Raw genomic sequence first — 21,978 nt, forward strand, 5'->3', positions numbered from 1 at the left:
GGCCACCCAGCATAACCAAACCTCCCAGCATATAACCGAACCACCCAACATAGCCAGGCCACCCAGCATAACCAAACCTCCCAGCATATAACCGAACCACCCAACATAGCCAGGCCACCCAGCATAACCAAACCACCCAACATATAACCGAACCACCCAACATAGCCAGGCCACCCAACATAACCAAACCTCCCAGCATATAACCGAACCACCCAACATAGCCAGGCCACCCAGCATAACCAGGCCACCCAGCATAACCAAACCACCCAACATATAACCGAACCACCCAACATAGCCAGGCCACCCAACATAGCCAGGCCACCCAACATAGCCAGGCCACCCAACATAACCAAACCTCCCAGCATATAACCGAACCACCCAACATAGCCAGGCCACCCAGCATAACCAGGCCACCCAGCATAACCAAACCACCCAACATATAACCGAACCACCCAACATAGCCAGGCCACCCAACATAGCCAGGCCACCCAGCATAACCAAACCACCCAACATATAACCGAACCACCCAACATAGCCAGGCCACCCAGCATAACCAAACCACCCAACATATAACCGAACCACCCAACATAGCCAGGCCACCCAACATAGCCAGGCCACCCAGCATAACCAAACCACCCAACATATAACCGAACCACCCAACATAGCCAGGCCACCCAACATAGCCAGGCCACCCAGCATAACCAAACCACCCAACATATAACCGAACCACCCAACATAGCCAGGCCACCCAACATAACCAAACCTCCCAGCATATAACCAAACCACTCAACATAGCCAGGCCACCCAGCATAACCAAACCACTCAACATAGCCAGGCCACCCAGCATAACCAAACCACTCAACATAGCCAGGCCACCCAGCATAACCAAACCTCCCAGCATAACCAAACCTCCCAGCATAACCAAACCACCCAGCATAACCGAACCACCCAACATAGCCAGACCACCCAACATAACCAAACCTCCCAGCATATAACCGAACCACCCAACATAGCCAGGCCACCCAGCATAACCAAACCACCCAACATATAACCGAACCACCCAACATAGCCAGGCCACCCAGCATAACCAAACCACCCAACATATAACCGAACCACCCAACATAGCCAGGCCACCCAACATAACCAAACCTCCCAACATATAACCGAACCACCCAACATAACCAAACCTCCCAGCATATAACCGAACCACCCAACATAGCCAGACCACCCAACATAACCAAACCACCCAACATATAACCGAACCACCCAACATAGCCAGACCACCCAGCATAACCAAACCACCCAACATATAACCGAACCACCCAACATAGCCAGGCCACCCAACATAACCAAACCTCCCAGCATATAACCGAACCACCCAACATAGCCAGGCCACCCAACATAGCCAGGCCACCCAACATAACCAAACCACCCAACATATAACCGAACCACCCAACATAGCCAGGCCACCCAGCATAACCAAACCACCCAACATATAACCGAACCACCCAACATAGCCAGGCCACCCAACATAACCAAACCACCCAACATATAACCGAACCACCCAACATAGCCAGGCCACCCAACATAACCAAACCTCCCAGCATATAACCGAACCACCCAACATAGCCAGACCACCCAACATAACCAAACCTCCCAACATATAACCGAACCACCCAACATAGCCAGACCACCCAACATAACCAAACCACCCAACATATAACCGAACCACCCAACATAGCCAGGCCACCCAACATAACCAAACCTCCCAGCATATAACCGAACCACCCAACATAGCCAGACCACCCAACATAACCAAACCTCCCAACATATAACCGAACCACCCAACATAGCCAGGCCACCCAACATAACCAAACCTCCCAGCATATAACCGAACCACCCAACATAGCCAGGCCACCCAGCATAACCAGGCCACCCAGCATAACCAAACCACCCAACATATAACCGAACCACCCAACATAGCCAGGCCACCCAACATAGCCAGGCCACCCAACATAACCAAACCTCCCAGCATATAACCGAACCACCCAACATAGCCAGGCCACCCAGCATAACCAGGCCACCCAGCATAACCAAACCACCCAACATATAACCGAACCACCCAACATAGCCAGGCCACCCAACATAGCCAGGCCACCCAGCATAACCAAACCACCCAACATATAACCGAACCACCCAACATAGCCAGGCCACCCAGCATAACCAAACCACCCAACATATAACCGAACCACCCAACATAGCCAGGCCACCCAACATAGCCAGGCCACCCAGCATAACCAAACCACCCAACATATAACCGAACCACCCAACATAGCCAGGCCACCCAACATAGCCAGGCCACCCAGCATAACCAAACCACCCAACATATAACCGAACCACCCAACATAGCCAGGCCACCCAGCATAACCAAACCTCCCAGCATATAACCGAACCACCCAACATAGCCAGGCCACCCAACATAACCAAACCTCCCAGCATATAACCGAACCACTCAACATAGCCAGGCCACCCAACATAACCAAACCTCCCAGCATATAACCGAACCACCCAACATAGCCAGGCCACCCAGCATAACCAAACCACCCAACATATAACCGAACCACCCAACATAGCCAGGCCACCCAGCATAACCAAACCTCCCAGCATATAACCGAACCACCCAACATAGCCAGGCCACCCAACATAACCAAACCACCCAACATATAACCGAACCACCCAACATAGCCAGGCCACCCAGCATAACCAAACCACCCAACATATAACCGAACCACCCAACATAGCCAGGCCACCCAGCATAACCAAACCTCCCAGCATATAACCGAACCACCCAACATAGCCAGGCCACCCAGCATAACCAAACCTCCCAGCATATAACCGAACCACCCAACATAGCCAGGCCACCCAGCATAACCAAACCACCCAACATATAACCGAACCACCCAACATAGCCAGGCCACCCAGCATAACCAAACCTCCCAGCATAACCAAACCACCCAGCATAACCAAACCACCCAGCATAACCAAACCACCCAACATAGACAGGCCACCCAGCATAACCGAACCACCCAACATAGCCAGGCCACCCAGCATAACCGAACCGCCCAACATAGCCAGGCCACCCAGCATAACCGAACCGCCCAACATAGCCAGGCCACCCAGCATAACCGAACCGCCCAACATAGCCAGGCCACCCAGCATAACCGAACCGCCCAACATAGCCAGGCCACCCAGCATAACCAAACCACCCAGCATAACCAAACCACCCAGCATAACCAAACCACCCAGCATAACCAAACCACCCAGCATAACCAAACCACTCAACATAGCCAGGCCACCCAGCATAACCAAACCACCCAGCATAACCAAACCACCCAGCATAACCAAACCACCCAGCATAACCAAACCACCCAGCAAAACCAAACCACTCAACATAGCCAGGCCACCCAGCATAACCAAACCACTCAACATAGCCAGGCCACCCAGCATAACAAAACCACTCAACATAGCCAGGCCACCCAGCATAACCAAACCTCCCAACATATAACCGAACCACCCAACATAGCCAGGCCACCCAGCATAACAAAACCACCCAGCATAACCAGGCCACCCAGCATAACCAAACCTCCCAACATATAACCGAACCACCCAACATAGCCAGACCACCCAGCATAACGAAACCACCCAACATATAACCGAACCACCCAACATAGCCAGGCCACCCAACATATAACCGAACCACCCAACATAGCCAGACCACCCAACATAACCAAACCTCCCAACATATAACCGAACCACCCAACATAGCCAGACCACCCAACATAACCAAACCTCCCAGCATATAACCGAACCACCCAACATAGCCAGGCCACCCAGCATAACCAAACCACCCAACATATAACCGAACCACCCAACATAGCCAGGCCACCCAGCATAACCAAACCACCCAACATATAACCGAACCACCCAACATAGCCAGGCCACCCAACATAACCAAACCTCCCAACATATAACCGAACCACCCAACATAACCAAACCTCCCAGCATATAACCGAACCACCCAACATAGCCAGACCACCCAACATAACCAAACCACCCAACATATAACCGAACCACCCAACATAGCCAGACCACCCAGCATAACCAAACCACCCAACATATAACCGAACCACCCAACATAGCCAGGCCACCCAACATAACCAAACCTCCCAGCATATAACCGAACCACCCAACATAGCCAGGCCACCCAGCATAACCAAACCACCCAACATATAACCGAACCACCCAACATAGCCAGGCCACCCAACATAACCAAACCACCCAACATATAACCGAACCACCCAACATAGCCAGGCCACCCAACATAACCAAACCTCCCAGCATATAACCGAACCACCCAACATAGCCAGGCCACCCAACATAACCAAACCTCCCAGCATATAACCGAACCACCCAACATAGCCAGGCCACCCAGCATAACCAAACCACCCAACATATAACCGAACCACCCAACATAGCCAGGCCACCCAGCATAACCAAACCTCCCAACATATAACCGAACCACCCAACATAGCCAGGCCACCCAGCATAACCAAACCACCCAACATATAACCGAACCACCCAACATAGCCAGACCACCCAACATAACCAAACCTCCCAACATATAACCGAACCACCCAACATAACCAGGCCACCCAGCATAACCAAACCACCCAACATATAACCGAACCACCCAACATAGCCAGGCCACCCAGCATAACCAAACCTCCCAACATATAACCGAACCACCCAACATAGCCAGGCCACCCAGCATAACCAAACCTCCCAACATATAACCGAACCACCCAACATAGCCAGGCCACCCAGCATAACCAAACCACCCAACATATAACCGAACCACCCAACATAGCCAGACCACCCAACATAACCAAACCTCCCAACATATAACCGAACCACCCAACATAGCCAGGCCACCCAGCATAACCAAACCACCCAACATATAACCGAACCACCCAACATAGCCAGGCCACCCAGCATAACCAAACCACCCAACATATAACCGAACCACCCAACATAGCCAGACCACCCAGCATAACCAAACCACCCAACATAGCCAGGCCACCCAGCATAACCAAACCACCCAACATAGCCAGGCCACCCAGCATAACCAAACCACCCAACATATAACCGAACCACCCAACATAGCCAGACCACCCAACATAACCAAACCTCCCAACATATAACCGAACCACCCAACATAGCCAGGCCACCCAGCATAACCAAACCACCCAACATATAACCGAACCACCCAACATAGCCAGGCCACCCAGCATAACCAAACCACCCAACATATAACCGAACCACCCAACATAGCCAGACCACCCAGCATAACCAAACCACCCAACATATAACCGAACCACCCAACATAGCCAGGCCACCCAACATAACCAAACCTCCCAGCATATAACCGAACCACCCAACATAGCCAGGCCACCCAGCATAACCAAACCACCCAACATATAACCGAACCACCCAACATAGCCAGGCCACCCAGCATAACCAAACCACCCAACATATAACCGAACCACCCAACATAGCCAGGCCACCCAACATAACCAAACCTCCCAGCATATAACCGAACCACCCAACATAGCCAGGCCACCCAACATAACCAAACCTCCCAGCATATAACGGAACCACCCAACATAGCCAGGCCACCCAGCATAACCAAACCACCCAACATATAACCGAACCACCCAACATAGCCAGGCCACCCAGCATAACCAAACCTCCCAACATATAACCGAACCACCCAACATAGCCAGGCCACCCAACATAACCAAACCTCCCAGCATATAACCGAACCACCCAACATAGCCAGGCCACCCAACATAACCAAACCTCCCAACATATAACCGAACCACCCAACATAGCCAGGCCACCCAGCATAACCAAACCTCCCAGCATATAACCGAACCACCCAACATAGCCAGGCCACCCAGCATAACCAAACCACCCAACATATAACCGAACCACCCAACATAGCCAGGCCACCCAGCATAACCAAACCTCCCAGCATATAACCGAACCACCCAACATAACCAAACCTCCCAGCATATAACCGAACCACCCAACATAGCCAGGCCACCCAGCATAACCAAACCACCCAACATATAACCGAACCACCCAACATAGCCAGGCCACCCAGCATAACCAAACCTCCCAGCATATAACCGAACCACCCAACATAGCCAGGCCACTCAACATAACCAAACCTCCCAGCATATAACCGAACCACTCAACATAGCCAGGCCACCCAGCATAACCAAACCTCCCAGCATATAACCGAACCACCCAACATAGCCAGGCCACCCAGCATAACCAAACCACCCAACATATAACCGAACCACCCAACATAGCCAGGCCACCCAGCATAACCAAACCTCCCAGCATATAACCGAACCACCCAACATAGCCAGGCCACCCAGCATAACCAAACCACCCAACATATAACCGAACCACCCAACATAGCCAGGCCACCCAACATAACCAAACCTCCCAGCATATAACCGAACCACCCAACATAGCCAGGCCACCCAGCATAACCAGGCCACCCAGCATAACCAAACCACCCAACATATAACCGAACCACCCAACATAGCCAGGCCACCCAACATAGCCAGGCCACCCAACATAACCAAACCTCCCAGCATATAACCGAACCACCCAACATAGCCAGGCCACCCAGCATAACCAGGCCACCCAGCATAACCAAACCACCCAACATATAACCGAACCACCCAACATAGCCAGGCCACCCAACATAGCCAGGCCACCCAGCATAACCAAACCACCCAACATATAACCGAACCACCCAACATAGCCAGGCCACCCAGCATAACCAAACCACCCAACATATAACCGAACCACCCAACATAGCCAGGCCACCCAACATAGCCAGGCCACCCAGCATAACCAAACCACCCAACATATAACCGAACCACCCAACATAGCCAGGCCACCCAACATAGCCAGGCCACCCAGCATAACCAAACCACCCAACATATAACCGAACCACCCAACATAGCTAGGCCACCCAACATAACCAAACCTCCCAGCATATAACCGAACCACCCAACATAGCCAGGCCACCCAACATAACCAAACCTCCCAGCATATAACCGAACCACCCAACATAGCCAGGCCACCCAGCATAACCAAACCACCCAACATATAACCGAACCACCCAACATAGCCAGGCCACCCAGCATAACCAAACCTCCCAGCATATAACCGAACCACCCAACATAGCCAGGCCACCCAACATAACCAAACCACCCAACATATAACCGAACCACCCAACATAGCCAGGCCACCCAGCATAACCAAACCACCCAACATATAACCGAACCACCCAACATAGCCAGGCCACCCAGCATAACCAAACCTCCCAGCATATAACCGAACCACCCAACATAGCCAGGCCACCCAGCATAACCAAACCTCCCAGCATATAACCGAACCACCCAACATAGCCAGGCCACCCAGCATAACCAAACCACCCAACATATAACCGAACCACCCAACATAGCCAGGCCACCCAGCATAACCAAACCTCCCAGCATAACCAAACCACCCAACATAGACAGGCCACCCAGCATAACCGAACCACCCAACATAGCCAGGCCACCCAGCATAACCGAACCGCCCAACATAGCCAGGCCACCCAGCATAACCGAACCGCCCAACATAGCCAGGCCACCCAGCATAACCGAACCGCCCAACATAGCCAGGCCACCCAGCATAACCGAACCGCCCAACATAGCCAGGCCACCCAGCATAACCAAACCACCCAGCATAACCAAACCACCCAGCATAACCAAACCACCCAGCATAACCAAACCACCCAGCATAACCAAACCACCCAGCAAAACCAAACCACTCAACATAGCCAGGCCACCCAGCATAACCAAACCACTCAACATAGCCAGGCCACCCAGCATAACAAAACCACCCAGCATAACCAGGCCACCCAGCATAACCAAACCACTCAACATAGCCAGGCCACCCAGCATAACCAAACCACTCAACATAGCCAGGCCACCCAGCATAACCAAACCACTCAACATAGCCAGGCCACCCAGCATAACCAAACCACTCAACATAGCCAGGCCACCCAGCATAACCAAACCACTCAACATAGCCAGGCCACCCAGCATAACAAAACCACCCAGCATAACCAGGCCACCCAGCATAACCAAACCACTCAACATAGCCAGGCCACCCAGCATAAGCAAACCACTCAACATAGCCAGGCCACCCAGCATAACCAAACCACTCAACATAGCCAGGCCACCCAGCATAACCAAACCACTCAACATAGCCAGGCCACCCAGCATAACCAAACCACTCAACATAACCAGGCCACCCAGCATAACCAAACCACTCAACATAGCCAGGCCACCCAGTATAACCAAACCACTCAACATAGCCAGGCCACCCAGCATAACCAAACCTCCCAGCATAACCAAACCTCCCAGCATAACCAAACCACCCAGCATAACCAAACCACCCAGCATAACCAAACCACCCAGCATAACCAAACCACCCAGCATAACCAAACCACTCAACATAGCCAGGCCACCCAGCATAACCAAACCACCCAGCATAACCAGGCCACCCAGCATAACCAAACCACTCAACATAGCCAGGCCACCCAGCATAACCAAACCACTCAACATAGCCAGGCCACCCAGCATAACCAAACCACTCAACATAGCCAGGCCACCCAGCATAACCAAACCACTCAACATAGCCAGGCCACCCAGCATAACCAAACCTCCCAGCATAACCAAACCTCCCAGCATAACCAAACCACCCAGCATAACCGAACCACCCAACATAGCCAGACCACCCAACATAACCAAACCTCCCAGCATATAACCGAACCACCCAACATAGCCAGGCCACCCAGCATAACCAAACCACCCAACATATAACCGAACCACCCAACATAGCCAGGCCACCCAGCATAACCAAACCACCCAACATATAACCGAACCACCCAACATAGCCAGGCCACCCAACATAACCAAACCTCCCAACATATAACCGAACCACCCAACATAACCAAACCTCCCAGCATATAACCGAACCACCCAACATAGCCAGACCACCCAACATAACCAAACCACCCAACATATAACCGAACCACCCAACATAGCCAGACCACCCAGCATAACCAAACCACCCAACATATAACCGAACCACCCAACATAGCCAGGCCACCCAACATAACCAAACCTCCCAGCATATAACCGAACCACCCAACATAGCCAGGCCACCCAGCATAACCAAACCTCCCAGCATATAACCGAACCACCCAACATAGCCAGGCCACCCAGCATAACCAAACCTCCCAGCATATAACCGAACCACCCAACATAGCCAGGCCACCCAACATAACCAAACCTCCCAGCATATAACCGAACCACCCAACATAGCCAGGCCACCCAGCATAACCAAACCACCCAACATATAACCGAACCACCCAACATAGCCAGGCCACCCAACATAACCAAACCATCCAACATATAACCGAACCACCCAACATAGCCAGGCCACCCAACATAACCAAACCTCCCAGCATATAACCGAACCACCCAACATAGCCAGACCACCCAACATAACCAAACCTCCCAACATATAACCGAACCACCCAACATAGCCAGACCACCCAACATAACCAAACCTCCCAACATATAACCGAACCACCCAACATAGCCAGACCACCCAACATAACCAAACCTCCCAGCATATAACCGAACCACCCAACATAGCCAGACCACCCAACATAACCAAACCTCCCAGCATATAACCGAACCACCCAACATAGCCAGGCCACCCAGCATAACCAAACCACCCAACATATAACCGAACCACCCAACATAGCCAGGCCACCCAGCATAACCAAACCACCCAACATATAACCGAACCACCCAACATAGCCAGACCACCCAGCATAACCAAACCACCCAACATATAACCGAACCACCCAACATAGCCAGGCCACCCAACATAACCAAACCTCCCAGCATATAACCGAACCACCCAACATAGCCAGGCCACCCAGCATAACCAAACCACCCAACATATAACCGAACCACCCAACATAGCCAGGCCACCCAGCATAACCAAACCACCCAACATATAACCGAACCACCCAACATAGCCAGGCCACCCAACATAGCCAGGCCACCCAACATAACCAAACCTCCCAGCATATAACCGAACCACTCAACATAGCCAGGCCACCCAACATAACCAAACCTCCCAGCATATAACCGAACCACCCAACATAGCCAGGCCACCCAGCATAACCAAACCACCCAACATATAACCGAACCACCCAACATAGCCAGGCCACCCAGCATAACCAAACCTCCCAGCATATAACCGAACCACCCAACATAGCCAGGCCACTCAACATAACCAAACCTCCCAGCATATAACCGAACCACTCAACATAGCCAGGCCACCCAGCATAACCAAACCTCCCAGCATATAACCGAACCACCCAACATAGCCAGGCCACCCAGCATAACCAAACCACCCAACATATAACCGAACCACCCAACATAGCCAGGCCACCCAGCATAACCAAACCACCCAACATATAACCGAACCACCCAACATAGCCAGGCCACCCAGCATAACCAAACCACCCAACATATAACCGAACCACCCAACATAGCCAGGCCACCCAACATAACCAAACCTCCCAACATATAACCGAACCACCCAACATAGCCAGGCCACCCAGCATAACCAAACCACCCAACATATAACCGAACCACCCAACATAGCCAGGCCACCCAGCATAACCAAACCACCCAACATATAACCGAACCACCCAACATAGCCAGGCCACCCAGCATAACCAAACCACCCAACATATAACCGAACCACCCAACATAGCCAGGCCACCCAGCATAACCAAACCACCCAACATATAACCGAACCACCCAACATAGCCAGGCCACCCAGCATAACCAAACCACCCAACATATAACCGAACCACCCAACATAGCCAGGCCACCCAACATAGCCAGGCCACCCAGCATAACCAAACCACCCAACATATAACCGAACCACCCAACATAGCCAGGCCACCCAACATAACCAAACCACCCAACATATAACCGAACCACCCAACATAGCCAGGCCACCCAGCATAACCAAACCACCCAACATATAACCGAACCACCCAACATAGCCAGGCCACCCAGCATAACCAAACCACCCAACATATAACCGAACCACCCAACATAGCCAGGCCACCCAGCATAACCAAACCACCCAACATATAACCGAACCACCCAACATAGCCAGGCCACCCAGCATAACCAAACCACCCAACATATAACCGAACCACCCAACATAGCCAGGCCACCCAACATAGCCAGGCCACCCAGCATAACCAAACCACCCAACATATAACCGAACCACCCAACATAGCCAGGCCACCCAACATAGCCAGGCCACCCAGCATAACCAAACCACCCAACATATAACCGAACCACCCAACATAGCCAGGCCACCCAACATAACCAAACCTCCCAGCATATAACCGAACCACCCAACATAGCCAGGCCACCCAACATAACCAAACCTCCCAGCATATAACCGAACCACTCAACATAGCCAGGCCACCCAACATAACCAAACCTCCCAGCATATAACCGAACCACCCAACATAGCCAGGCCACCCAGCATAACCAAACCACCCAACATATAACCGAACCACCCAACATAGCCAGGCCACCCAACATAACCAAACCTCCCAGCATATAACCGAACCACCCAACATAGCCAGGCCACCCAACATAACCAAACCTCCCAGCATATAACCGAACCACCCAACATAGCCAGGCCACCCAGCATAACCAAACCACCCAACATATAACCGAACCACCCAACATAGCCAGGCCACCCAGCATAACCAAACCACCCAACATATAACCGAACCACCCAACATAGCCAGGCCACCCAACATAACCAAACCTCCCAGCATATAACCGAACCACCCAACATAGCCAGGCCACCCAGCATAACCAGGCCACCCAGCATAACCAAACCACCCAACATATAACCGAACCACCCAACATAGCCAGGCCACCCAACATAGCCAAACCACCCAACATATAACCGAACCACCCAACATAGCCAGGCCACCCAGCATAACCAAACCACCCAACATATAACCGAACCACCCAACATAGCCAGGCCACTCAACATAACCAAACCTCCCAGCATATAACCGAACCACTCAACATAGCCAGGCCACCCAGCATAACCAAACCACCCAACATATAACCGAACCACCCAACATAGCCAGGCCACCCAGCATAACCAAACCTCCCAGCATATAACCGAACCACCCAACATAGCCAGGCCACCCAGCATAACCAAACCACCCAACATATAACCGAACCACCCAACATAGCCAGGCCACCCAACATAACCAAACCTCCCAGCATATAACCGAACCACCCAACATAGCCAGGCCACCCAGCATAACCAGGCCACCCAGCATAACCAAACCACCCAACATATAACCGAACCACCCAACATAGCCAGGCCACCCAACATAGCCAGGCCACCCAGCATAACCAAACCACCCAACATATAACCGAACCACCCAACATAGCCAGGCCACCCAGCATAACCAAACCACCCAACATATAACCGAACCACCCAACATAGCCAGGCCACCCAGCATAACCAAACCACCCAACATATAACCGAACCACCCAACATAGCCAGGCCACCCAACATAGCCAGGCCACCCAGCATAACCAAACCACCCAACATATAACCGAACCACCCAACATAGCCAGGCCACCCAACATAGCCAGGCCACCCAGCATAACCAAACCACCCAACATATAACCGAACCACCCAACATAGCCAGGCCACCCAACATAACCAAACCTCCCAGCATATAACCGAACCACCCAACATAGCCAGGCCACCCAACATAACCAAACCTCCCAGCATATAACCGAACCACTCAACATAGCCAGGCCACCCAACATAACCAAACCTCCCAGCATATAACCGAACCACCCAACATAGCCAGGCCACCCAGCATAACCAAACCACCCAACATATAACCGAACCACCCAACATAGCCAGGCCACCCAACATAACCAAACCTCCCAGCATATAACCGAACCACCCAACATAGCCAGGCCACCCAACATAACCAAACCTCCCAGCATATAACCGAACCACCCAACATAGCCAGGCCACCCAGCATAACCAAACCACCCAACATATAACCGAACCACCCAACATAGCCAGGCCACCCAGCATAACCAAACCTACCAGCATATAACCGAACCACCCAACATAGCCAGGCCACCCAACATAACCAAACCACCCAACATATAACCGAACCACCCAACATAGCCAGGCCACCCAGCATAACCAAACCTCCCAGCATATAACCGAACCACCCAACATAGCCAGGCCACCCAGCATAACCAAACCTCCCAGCATATAACCGAACCACCCAACATAGCCAGGCCACCCAGCATAACCAAACCACCCAACATATAACCGAACCACCCAACATAGCCAGGCCACCCAGCATAACCAAACCTCCCAGCATAACCAAACCACCCAGCATAACCAAACCACCCAGCATAACCAAACCACCCAACATAGACAGGCCACCCAGCATAACCGAACCACCCAACATAGCCAGGCCACCCAGCATAACCGAACCGCCCAACATAGCCAGGCCACCCAGCATAACCGAACCGCCCAACATAGCCAGGCCACCCAGCATAACCGAACCGCCCAACATAGCCAGGCCACCCAGCATAACCGAACCGCCCAACATAGCCAGGCCACCCAGCATAACCAAACCACCCAGCATAACCAAACCACCCAGCATAACCAAACCACCCAGCATAACCAAACCACCCAGCATAACCAAACCACCCAGCAAAACCAAACCACTCAACATAGCCAGGCCACCCAGCATAACCAAACCACTCAACATAGCCAGGCCACCCAGCATAACAAAACCACCCAGCATAACCAGGCCACCCAGCATAACCAAACCACTCAACATAGCCAGGCCACCCAGCATAACCAAACCACTCAACATAGCCAGGCCACCCAGCATAACCAAACCACTCAACATAGCCAGGCCACCCAGCATAACCAAACCACTCAACATAGCCAGGCCACCCAGCATAACCAAACCACTCAACATAGCCAGGCCACCCAGCATAACAAAACCACCCAGCATAACCAGGCCACCCAGCATAACCAAACCACTCAACATAGCCAGGCCACCCAGCATAAGCAAACCACTCAACATAGCCAGGCCACCCAGCATAACCAAACCACTCAACATAGCCAGGCCACCCAGCATAACCAAACCACTCAACATAGCCAGGCCACCCAGCATAACCAAACCACTCAACATAACCAGGCCACCCAGCATAACCAAACCACTCAACATAGCCAGGCCACCCAGTATAACCAAACCACTCAACATAGCCAGGCCACCCAGCATAACCAAACCTCCCAGCATAACCAAACTTCCCAGCATAACCAAACCACCCAGCATAACCAAACCACCCAGCATAACCAAACCACCCAGCATAACCAAACCACCCAGCATAACCAAACCACTCAACATAGCCAGGCCACCCAGCATAACCAAACCACCCAGCATAACCAGGCCACCCAGCATAACCAAACCACTCAACATAGCCAGGCCACCCAGCATAACCAAACCACTCAACATAGCCAGGCCACCCAGCATAACCAAACCACCCAGCAAAACCAAACCACTCAACATAGCCAGGCCACCCAGCATAACCAAACCACTCAACATAGCCAGGCCACCCAGCATAACCAAACCACCCAGCATAACCAGGCCACCCAGCATAACCAAACCACTCAACATAGCCAGGCCACCCAGCATAACCAAACCACTCAACATAGCCAGGCCACCCAGCATAACCAAACCTCCCAGCATAACCAAACCTCCCAGCATAACCAAACCACCCAGCATAACCAAACCACTCAACATAGCCAGGCCACCCAACATAGCCAGGCCACCCAACATAGCCAGGCCACCCAACATAGCCAGGCCACCCAACATAGCCAGGCCACCCAACATAGCCAGGCCACCCGGCATAATCACTGCCAATAAACTGCTTTGGCAGCACCTTTGGCTCTATCAAGTGCATGGTATAGTTATGTTGAATTGTTGATGAGTGGTTTAGTTATATCATCAATGCGTTATTTGATGTTTTTCTTGTACAATCAAAACAGCTAACATCCTCGGGGGGTTGTTTTTCTGTCAGGGACTGAAAGGCAAGAAATATCAGTTTTTATTACGCGAACCATTGAAACATTTTATCATATCAATGCCAATAAAATGGTTTTATCAATGGAATGAGAAGCATGATGTAAGTGGAATTTTTGAATGCAAATTGTAAAAGTGGAACGAGATTGCTCTAGCACAGCAGTTTGCACATCATTTTCTTTCATCCACCGGTGTTGTTGCACATCATGTTTATAATGTCGATAATTTGCTTCTGTTGTTTTAGCAATGCGACAAGCCATGGCAGGAGAGAAGAAGCTTGTTCAATACCGCTCGGGCTGCCACTTTACGAAGATCTGAAGATCGTGGATCAGCCAACTTCGCTTCAACATTTCGCCACTCAACTTACAAACAAGGCCGTGAGATTTATTGAGCAGCAAAGGTGACTTTTTTATTTATTTATTTATTTGTATACAAGATACAGCTCGTGTAAGAGCTAACATTAATGACAAAAAAACAAACGGACACATAAGACGAAATAAAGGGAGCGGGAGACAATATGGGCAGAGTGAAGGAAGCACACAAGTACAACATTTGAGAGCAGGGACATCAGGAGATCTGTGGGAGGGAGAGGACTTGGGGGGAGGAGGCATGGGAAGGAGGGTGGGAGAGGTAAAAAAAACACAAAAAAAAACACATGGACACTGCAAGGACTTCCAGGAAAGAAGTCGGTATTTCAAAAAAGTGGATCTGCGGTGAATTAACAGGGGTAGAAAAGATCAAATTTTTGGATGGGGGAACATAAGAGATGGTGGTGAACAGCTGTTTTAAAGACCTAGAGAGAGGAGTGGGATTGAAGAAAGTGAGGGAGTTTGTTCCAGAGGCGGGAGAAAAGAGGAATGAAAGAGTGAAGGTGAGCAGAGAGTCAGCAAAGAGACTTCACTTTATTCTGGAGGGAAGACCATTAATACAGTGAAATTGGTGTATGAGATCTTCAATGGATATTACCAGAAACCACCAACCAAAATGAATGGTGTGCAATGGCCAACTTGTACAAAACAATGTCTGATATCTGCCATGTCTTCTGCCGTGTGGCCTCATCAGCAAAACTCCCAAAATAACTACTGGCATCAGAAATATTCTTACTTGGCCCTATAATCTTATAATCCTATAGTATAATGTTCCTATAACTCCTATTTATATAATCATTAACCTTTAAAAAATTTGTTACCTTCAAAGTATTATTTTTGGACAGTGACTGGAAACATTCAGAAAATTCAATGAAAGTTCTAATAAATGTTCTAGCAAATGAAAATAAGCTGTTACATCATTGGAGCAAGTGATGTCACAGTAAAGTCGATAAAATACAGTATTAAGTGAATAACCAGTGTTGTAGCCAACAATGTAGGACTTAAGTTTCTAATTTGACCTATTCAGACTCGATACATATAAGCACTCAGACATGACCGAAGCTTGCAATTGAATAGAATTTATATTGATGATAATAATAATAATAATAATAATAATAATAATAATAATAATGATGATGATGAAGCTCTGGAAGTAATTACAGAAAAGGAAAATTTAGCCTATCTTGTCACGAAATATGCTGTAAATACTCTAATGTAGTTTAATATTACTGGTATCGGCACTCACACCCTTCGGAGAGTTGGGTCGACATGGGCACTCCACCTGCCCTTCGGGTGCGAGTGCCCATGTTGACTCAACTTTGTGGTGATCTTTCCACAAAGTGATTCTTCTGGAACACCACAAATGTTACCACACACACACCACGAGAGGGTACTGCGTCTAATTCTGGACACACACAGCAGACGTTAGCAAGCACATCACAAGAGGGCGCTATTTCCATCACGTACACTCATACACATATAAACACATACATACTATTATATGTATATATATATATATATATATATATATATAAATATATATATATATATATATATATATATATATATATATATATATATATATATATATATATATATATAGATATATATATATATATTGTTACGGACACGGCTAGGATGTTGTTTGCCGAGCGGATGGCCGCCGCGCCTGAAAAGTTACCCCGACTAACCCGATTCCTGAACGTTGGCCAAAATCGCGCCACAGATATTCAATGGGGAAAAGACTAAAGCGAAGGATGTGAAGAAGAAGAAGCCAGAAGTAGGGAATACGGATATAATTTATTTGCTATTTACAAGACCAAAAGAAACCAAGGAAGAAGGAAGGATAATAAAATAATTTACAGAAGAAATCAGAGACACAGTGAAAATCGCTAGCTTATCTAAACAGGCTTAACTAACCCAGGGACAAGACACACAGAACAAACTCACGTACACGAATGGGGAAATTGCAGGCAGGAATGACAGGAGGTGGGTGGCTGGAGGGGGAGGAAGGCACGGAGCTGGCTGAAGCTTGATCCCGCACGGGACGTCGGGCTGGACCTCGACGGCCGCCGATGCCACCGATCCTGTCGTGTGCGCGGGCTAACGGGTCGGAGCTGCTTGGTGCAGCCAACGCTGCTGGTGGGGGGTCTGGCGTGACGGGTTCTCTCTCCCTCTCTCACAAACTCCAGGACTCTTTCTCTCTTTGCTTCGCTTCGCCCCTTCTCTCCTCTCTCTTTCTTAGTCCAACCCAGTCCAACAACTTCCTCTCTTGCTTAGTCCAACTCTTAGTCCCACTCAGTCCAACTCTTAGTCCAACAACAACTTCTCTTGCTTAGTCCAACTCAGTCCAACTCTTCCTCTCTTGCTTAGTCCAACAACAACTTCTCTCTTGCTTTCGCGTGCGCTCTATATAGCGCCTCAGGCGATCAAGCCGCTGGTGTCCAGGACACGCCCATCGGTGAGCTCGCCTCGGCCCTGATTGGTCGGCACGGCCCTCTGGCTCCGCCCTTGATGACGATGGGCGGGCACGCCCAGGAGTCAGCAGCTCCTCCCCCTTCTTCTCCAAGCCGACCTCATGGCGAATGGAGTTGCGGAGGGAACAGTTGGCAATTGTTGGAAGGGGAATGTGAAGGGAAAGGGGATCTACTCTTATTTCACTTGGTGCAATGGAGTATTTCAATTAATGGAAGACACAGCCTTACACTAATACACATAATAAGGATATAACTACTGAACAGGGATATATGGTGTCCTTCGTGTATGTTTTATGGAATTAACTACGGGAACGCCCTTTGACCTTTATACAACAACAAATGCAGGAAGGAGGGTGACATTTTACCACAATTCATTACACAACAATAAATTTAAAAAACATTCTCATATCCACAACACTGCACCCTCCTCCCCTTAGGCACGTCCCGGGCCTATGAACTTTTACCTTAGTGTGGCACGTAGGTGTAGTTCCCTCTACATTTAACCTGACCCTGAGTGCGAGTTTTAAAACATAAATAAATATGTCCCGCTGCTCCATTGCACCCTGCCTAACAGATTCACGCCCACAGCTAACCGAATTGTGGAATGGTCTTCAAACTATACATTTACGGTGGGGGCGCATTATTTACAATGACTCTGCTTTTATTTACAATACGCAACCCAGGACCTGTGATTGTTCTTTTGGGGGGGGGGGGAGAGACAGTCTGCTCTGCATCGACGCACCATGAAGCACCCAAACAACACATCAATACACCATCAAGCACCAATCGGTGCACAGTCACCACAGTTCTCAATAAAAATAACCAAACAACCCCTAACCCTGCTGGTGGTCTCTTGCTCTTCGGCTCCCTCTGCTGGCTATTGCTATCTTTCAGGTGTTGTCATCTTCTTTGCTGGCGGCCTATTTGGACATAAAATAAAATGCACCAAACGTGTCCGTTTTTATTTATTTATGGCCCACAGGGCCGACTAGTGTGGTTCACCTGTGGGGCATAGGTGCCCTGTGGCCAAGGTCCGCCAGCAAGATCTCGGGCCTTCATGGCCGGTTCCAGCAGAGGGGCCATGCCCCAACCCATGGGGTCCATAAGTGGTGCTCAGCCACTGACATGTGGTCCATAAGGTGGTGCATCGATGCAGACAGCTGTGGTTCTGGGAGTTCCGGGCGCCCAATGGCGGACTCACGCACGCTCCCCTCTGCGCCCAGTGGTGCACAGGTCCTCAGGTGGGAGACAAAAGGGGGGAAAAGACAGATGAGCGAGGGCTAAGGTCACAAGGGTACACATCAATACAGGCAATGCAAGGCGAAGTGCGTACGGAGAGCGAAGTGAGAAAGCTCGTCCCTACCGTACGTCACCCCCCCTGTCACCTACACTACCCTTGCCCTTACCCCATATTTACAAAATCTACACCTTTACAAATTCGTCACTAATGTCACGTCTTCCCCATATTTCTTCTATTCCAAATTCGTCACCACAATCCCTCTAACCAAAATTTGCCATCACCCAATTCATCATCAATCCTCATAAGGAGGGAGAGATGGAACAACAAGCACAATGTCACACCCACGTCATGATGCGTCTCACAATCCAACCATCTGCACAATAAAAAGAATAAAACAACCTGGCATGGTGTGGAGGTACGTCATCCCAGGTGAGTGGATGCAGATGGTGCGAGGAGATCTCCATCCTAACTACCTTCTAAATGACTTTAACACACTTTACACTACCCGGGGTCTTTCCCTGCCAATCTATTGGCCAACTTACACTATGGGTTCTAAAAACCAATTCCCATTGACCAAACTGTGGTGCTTCTCAATTTGGGGTCTCACTCCCCCGATTCATCTCCCGGTGCCCTTGCACAATTTCCGGGCTGGGTCGTGCAGCTCTCCCAGCAGGTCTACCCACCTGCACACCTCCACCACTGTAGTTGCCTCCGAGCTTACCTAGCTCCTCACCCTAACCTATCTAACTGGGGAAGGCCCCTCCTGGCTCTGTCACCCCTCGGTGCCCTCTGGCACTGGGCTACCCGGGTCCGTCCTCCGGATCCTCGGGCCCCATCCACAACAACTACCAGCTCCCAGAGCCCACCTGCGGCCTCACCTGGCCGACATCCTAACAGTGGCGGAGTGTCAACCAACTACACACACTAACAGGCTACATGCCCAGCCATTTCCACAACACTAATGCACCCATTCAATCACCATGCTTCCACCACGCACCACAGATGCCAATATCCAACCACAATTTACCTGTACCCTCTACCTAACACTTACACTACCCTCCCCGGGTATTCTTGATGGGGGTCCACTCTCCTTTCCCCCATCCACACCTTCGCACCATCCACTCCACTCCAGAGTTTCCACCATACTCACTCCACGACCATCCATTCCAATACTCCATATACTCCAGACCATTTATTCCATACACCTGTTCTTCATTCACCTGCAGTTGCACACCTGTGCAATCTCCCTGGTGCCACCTGCACCCTCCTTCCTTCCTGGACCATTTGGTCAGCACAACTCACATCACTATCACTCACTCACACACTGCTCCATACACCTGTTCAGTTGCACACCTGTGCAATCACACCTTTTAACCACACACACGGCATCATCTAATCTACCTGTTGCCCTGCTAACTTAGTGCTCCCCGTCTTCCCTTTAAACTAAGCACATACCACGTCATTATCATCCCAACTAATCTACCTGCATCCCCACTACAGGTATCATTGTCACTACCTAACCTTAACGTTACCTAAGGTCATCTTCTCTAGGTCCCTATCATTATATCCTAACCCTCCCGGGCTAGTTTTCACTGCCATAAACCCCATAAACTAGTGCTCCTTTGCCCCTGTTGTGAGAGATGGCAAAGTTGCCATCCCACCACATCGGGCATCTCCCACTACCATCCCCCCCTGTCCTCTGACGCTACGAGCCCCCGTCGCAAGAGGTACTGGGTCCTGCCTCGGCATCTAGAGCCGAGGCGATCCACGAGGGCGCCTGCTCGCCGGCATAAGGTCTTATCCGGTCGGCATGGACGATCCGAGGGGGGGCCCGTGGCCCCATTTTGATCTTAATGACCACGTCACAGATTTGCGACAGGACGACTCCTGGGCCTTGCCAGGGGGAGGTGAGTTTTGGGCACCTACCCTTCCGCCTCCGGGGATTAAAGAACCAAATCTTCATCCCCGGAGCGTACTGACTCCCCTGGCTCCGGTCGTCGTACCTGCGCTTCATCTTGGCCCCCGCCAGATGGAGCTGGCGGCGGGCGAAGGCATGGACCCGCTCCATGCCTTCCTCCAGGTGACGTGCGTAACCCTCCCTCGGCGGTGTATCCGTGGTGTCTGGCATGATTTAGGATCAACATGAAACATTACAGGTATGGTCACCACAGTTCAAACAATAATGTGAAATGTTCTGAAAGAGAAAAACACAAGAGCAGGTGAGAACAAGGGAGGTCAAATTCAGTATCTTGTGTGACCCCCGTGAGCGTTGATGACAGCCATACATCGTCTGTACATGGAGTGGATTAATCGGTTGATGAAGGCATTTGTCACTTGGGCCCACACTCTGAGAAACGCTTGACTGAGTTGAGCTGCAGTTGTCGGCCTTGGTCGAACGTCATTCAGTCTTCTTTGAACCTCGTCCCACAAGTGCTCTATCGGGTTTAAATCGGGGCTGGGCGCAGGCCAGTGTATGGTTTG

The 21,978-nt window shown here is 50.6% G+C and overlaps 1 protein-coding gene across 4 annotated transcripts in view; it reads left to right on the top strand.

The window, feature by feature from the left end:
* ARSG (arylsulfatase G) overlaps positions 1-21,978 on the top strand; it is a 134,623-nt gene that overhangs the window by 44,688 nt on the left and 67,957 nt on the right. For all 4 annotated transcript variants that reach the window (XR_013623190.1, XR_013623185.1, XM_068117620.2 and 1 more), the window contains exon 6: positions 15,657-15,812. Coding sequence is in view for 2 of the 4 variants with exons in the window: in XM_068117620.2 (XP_067973721.1) it covers positions 15,657-15,812 (156 nt within the window). In the remaining 2 variants the exon portion in view is untranslated. The remainder of the gene's footprint in view (positions 1-15,656; positions 15,813-21,978) is intronic.

Source organism: Myxine glutinosa, chromosome 1 (assembly GCF_964187855.1).
Source record: "Myxine glutinosa chromosome 1, kmMyxGlut1.1, whole genome shotgun sequence".
Lineage (NCBI taxonomy): Eukaryota > Metazoa > Chordata > Myxini > Myxiniformes > Myxinidae > Myxine > Myxine glutinosa.